The sequence below is a fragment of the Fonticula alba genome (assembly GCF_000388065.1).
Source record: "Fonticula alba strain ATCC 38817 unplaced genomic scaffold supercont2.1, whole genome shotgun sequence".
NCBI classification, from domain to species: Eukaryota; order Rotosphaerida; family Fonticulaceae; genus Fonticula; species Fonticula alba.
The window spans coordinates 2,867,906-2,871,247 of NW_009242971.1; the positions used below are offsets into that span (position 1 = coordinate 2,867,906).

At 63.2% G+C, this 3,342-nt stretch overlaps 1 protein-coding gene across 1 annotated transcript; it reads left to right on the forward strand.

Annotated features, from left to right (window-relative positions):
- Positions 1-6: 6 nt before the first annotated feature.
- Positions 7-2,637, forward strand: H696_00610 (hypothetical protein). Its single transcript, XM_009494490.1, has 6 exons — positions 7-381; positions 509-643; positions 807-1,070; positions 1,176-1,636; positions 1,810-1,991; positions 2,180-2,637. The coding sequence occupies exons 1-6, from the start codon at positions 10-12 to the stop codon at positions 2,503-2,505; spliced, it is 1,740 nt and encodes a 579-aa protein (XP_009492765.1). The 5' UTR covers positions 7-9; the 3' UTR covers positions 2,506-2,637.
- Positions 2,638-3,342: the final 705 nt, after the last annotated feature.

The following is a 3,342-nucleotide window of genomic DNA, read 5'->3' on the forward strand; positions in this document are numbered from 1 at the left end:
CCCATCATCATGTCCAAGTCGGAGCACATTCTCGATGATGACCTGCTCAGCGACCTGGCCGCCCTGGACGACCATGTAAAATCACAGCCGGGAGGCGATCGCACGCGCCACGGCATGTCGGCGGGCCTCGGTGCGGAGGATGATCCCGAGGCCGACGCATTCATGGACGACCTGGATGACCTGTTTGGTGATGATGGCGATGACAGCGACGGCGAGGGGGCCGATGATCCGGCCAGCGAGGCGGCGCGCCTGGCCCGGCAGCGCGACGCCCAGGCCTCCCAGCTGGCTGCCCGGGATTTGGCCGAGCTGGATACCCAGCACCTGGAGATCTCGGACATTGCTAAGCTGACTGGCTCGGCCCGCTTTTCGGAACTGACCTCGGTATGTTCCCGCCTCAATTTGCCTCCGGTCCCGGGGAGTTGGCCTTGTACTGACCACATGCCACCACCACACTGGCCATCTTGCGGGGCTATGGCGTGACATGGCGCGGTGGTGGGCCTTCTCTTAGCTGATCGATACCGCCCTGTCCGGGCCGCCGCCGGTCATTGTCGGCAACCTCTCCGATCACCAGGAGTACAACCTCATTTTGCGGTCGAATCGCCTGGCCTTGGAGATCGACGACGAGATGGACCTCATCCATAAGGTATGTGTCCTGGTCTTTGACCGCGTGCTCGATCACCGATCTCCCTTTCCCTTCCGTGGCCGCCCTGCCATTGGTCCTGACATTGGTCCTCACATCGGTCTTGGCGTCCCTCTCCCCGGTGCCTGGGCGCCCTGCTGACCGGCCTATCGGCCCGCCATTCCAGTACCTGCTTGATTACTACAAGCCCAAGTTCCCGGAGCTGGCTTCATTGGTCGCCTCCCCGGTGGAGTATGCCCGGACGATTCTCCTGATCGGCGACGAAACCGACATGTCCAAGGTGGATCTCGGGTCGTTGCTTCCTCCGGCCACGGTGATTGTCGTGGCCACGGCTCGGATCAATGCCGAGCCCGGACCCGGGAGCGTGCAGATGCGCCGCGTGCGCGAGGCCGCCACCATGATGGTATCCCTGTCGGAGGCTTCTCTGCTGGTATGGACATTCCCTTTGCCCTCCTCATCCTGCCTCTGTGTCTGCCCTCTCCCTTGGGTCTTCTGACCTTGCGCTGCCTTTGCCCTGCGCTTGGCCCGGTGAAAGATTGTCCGCTTCATCCAAAGCCGCATGGCTTACATCGCGCCGAATTTGCACCGGCTGCTGGGCGCCACGGTCGCCGCACAGTTGATGACTGCTGCCGGTGGCATCGAGGCCCTGGCACGTATGCCCTCCTCGAACATCCAAATTCTTGGCCATTCGCGGCGCACTCCGCAGGGCTTGGCCTCCACCGGGACCCAGCACATGGGCTTCATCTTCCAGGCCCCGGCCGTGCGAGAGGCTCCGGCACTCGTTCGCCGGCGGGTGGCCCGGCAGATCGCCGGCAAGACGGCCCTCGTGGCCCGGGTGGACGCCTTCCGCCAGTCGTCGGATGGCAGTGTGGCCATCCGGTACCTGGATGATCTGGCCTCTCGTATTGAGCGCTGGATGGAGCCGGGTCAGGCCAAGCGCGAGGACATCCTCCCCGTCCCGGAGGAGAATAAGCGCAAGCGGCGCGGTGGCCGACGGTGCGCCTACATGGGCTTTCCTGCCATCCAGCCATGGCCTTTCCTGTCCTGTGCCAAGATCCCCGCCCCCCCCCCCCCCCCCCTCTGACCTTGACACCATTAACATCTTTTTCTTCTTCCTCCTCTTCTTCCTCTTCTTTTGTTCGCCACTCCCTCCCCCTGGCCCACCATAGGGCTCGGAAGCAGAAGGAGGTGTATCAGATGACGCAGTTGCGTAAGGCCCAGAACCGGTCAGCCTTCGGCCAGGCCGAGGAGGAAATCATTGGCGGTGATGGCGATCTGATCGGCCTCGGCATGATTAACCAGGGGATCGGTGCCAGCGGACAGCGGATCCGAGTGGACAAGAAGACCCAAGGTATGTTGGAACTGTGCTCGCTGTCTGCACCCCCCGCTTCCGCCTCCTCCGCCCCCCTCCCCCCCCCGCCCCACGCTCTCCTCTCGCCATTTCCCTTTGCTCGCTCGCTCGCTCGCTTGCTCTCGCACTCTCTTCTCCACCACTGGACACCAGCCTTACCCAACCAATGCCAACATGTCGACATCCAGTCAAGTCGCGCAAGGCACGCGATGAGCTCTTGCGCATGCAGACCCAGCGCATCATGCCCTCGGCACTTCTGTCGCAATCGGGTGTGGCCTCGACGTATAGCTTCACCGCGCAGCGGGATGGCGGTTTCACGACGTCCGCCACGCCTGCACACCAGGCAAATGGGATTTTCACCGGGACGCAAGGCGCCACCGGCCGGGGGACTACCACCGGTGGAGCCACCGCCACCGCTCCGGCCCCCGGTGTGCCACTCACCCCGGCCGAGCGTGTGCGCCAGGCTAACGAGAAGTGGTTCGGCAATAAGGGTTTCGGCGCTGGATCAAACTGATGTGATTGCTCCCTTTTGTGCTTCTCTTTCCCTCTTTTCCCTCTCCCTTCCCATCGCCCAAGGTGGTGCATATCAGCCAAGCGGATGGGGAGGGGGGGGGGCGGGAAAAACACAGACACCATTTTGTCTCAATGTGATGCCTTGGGGCCGCCTTGTCGGATGAGGACCCTGCAGCGAGAGGCGACGGGTGTGGCCACATGTGTCCTCATGGCCCCTATGCCGCGAAAGATTCGTGTCTACCCTCGCAGCCGCATGCATGTGTGTGTGTGTGAAAAGAAAGACACTGGGAGGGAGGCATGCGAAAAGAGGGTAAGAAGGGAGGGAAGGAGGAATGCTGTATTGTCGCTGCGCAACGTTCAGGACGAGCAGCGAGTGGAAGGGGGGAAGGGGGGAAGGGGGGTATAAAATGTGAAGTACAAGGAACAAGAACCCGACAAATGGGAAAGAGTGAAAGCATGCAGCCGAGGCCAGCCAGGACCGCGCAGTGAGTAGGAGTAGCGGGGGGGGGAGCAGGTGTGGAGGCGGTGGCCAGTGAGGGGCACAAATGCGCTCGGCACAGGGAGGGGAGAGGGGGCAGGCGAGGAAAGCAGCTGGCCAGGGAGAGGGGAGGGGTGGGAGGGGAGGAGGAGGAGGAGAGGAGAAATGGGTTGGCGTGGCGTGGCCGGGGATGGCCGCGAGGGGGTGAGAAAAAAGACACTCGCGCTCGAGGTCACAAGGGGTTCCGGAGCGCGGGCCCAGGTGCTATGCGTGGTGTGCGGGGCAGAGGGCGGGGGACATTCCGCCGAGCGAGAGGGGGGGGCGGGGCGGAGGATCTACCATGAGGAAAGCAAAGGCGGG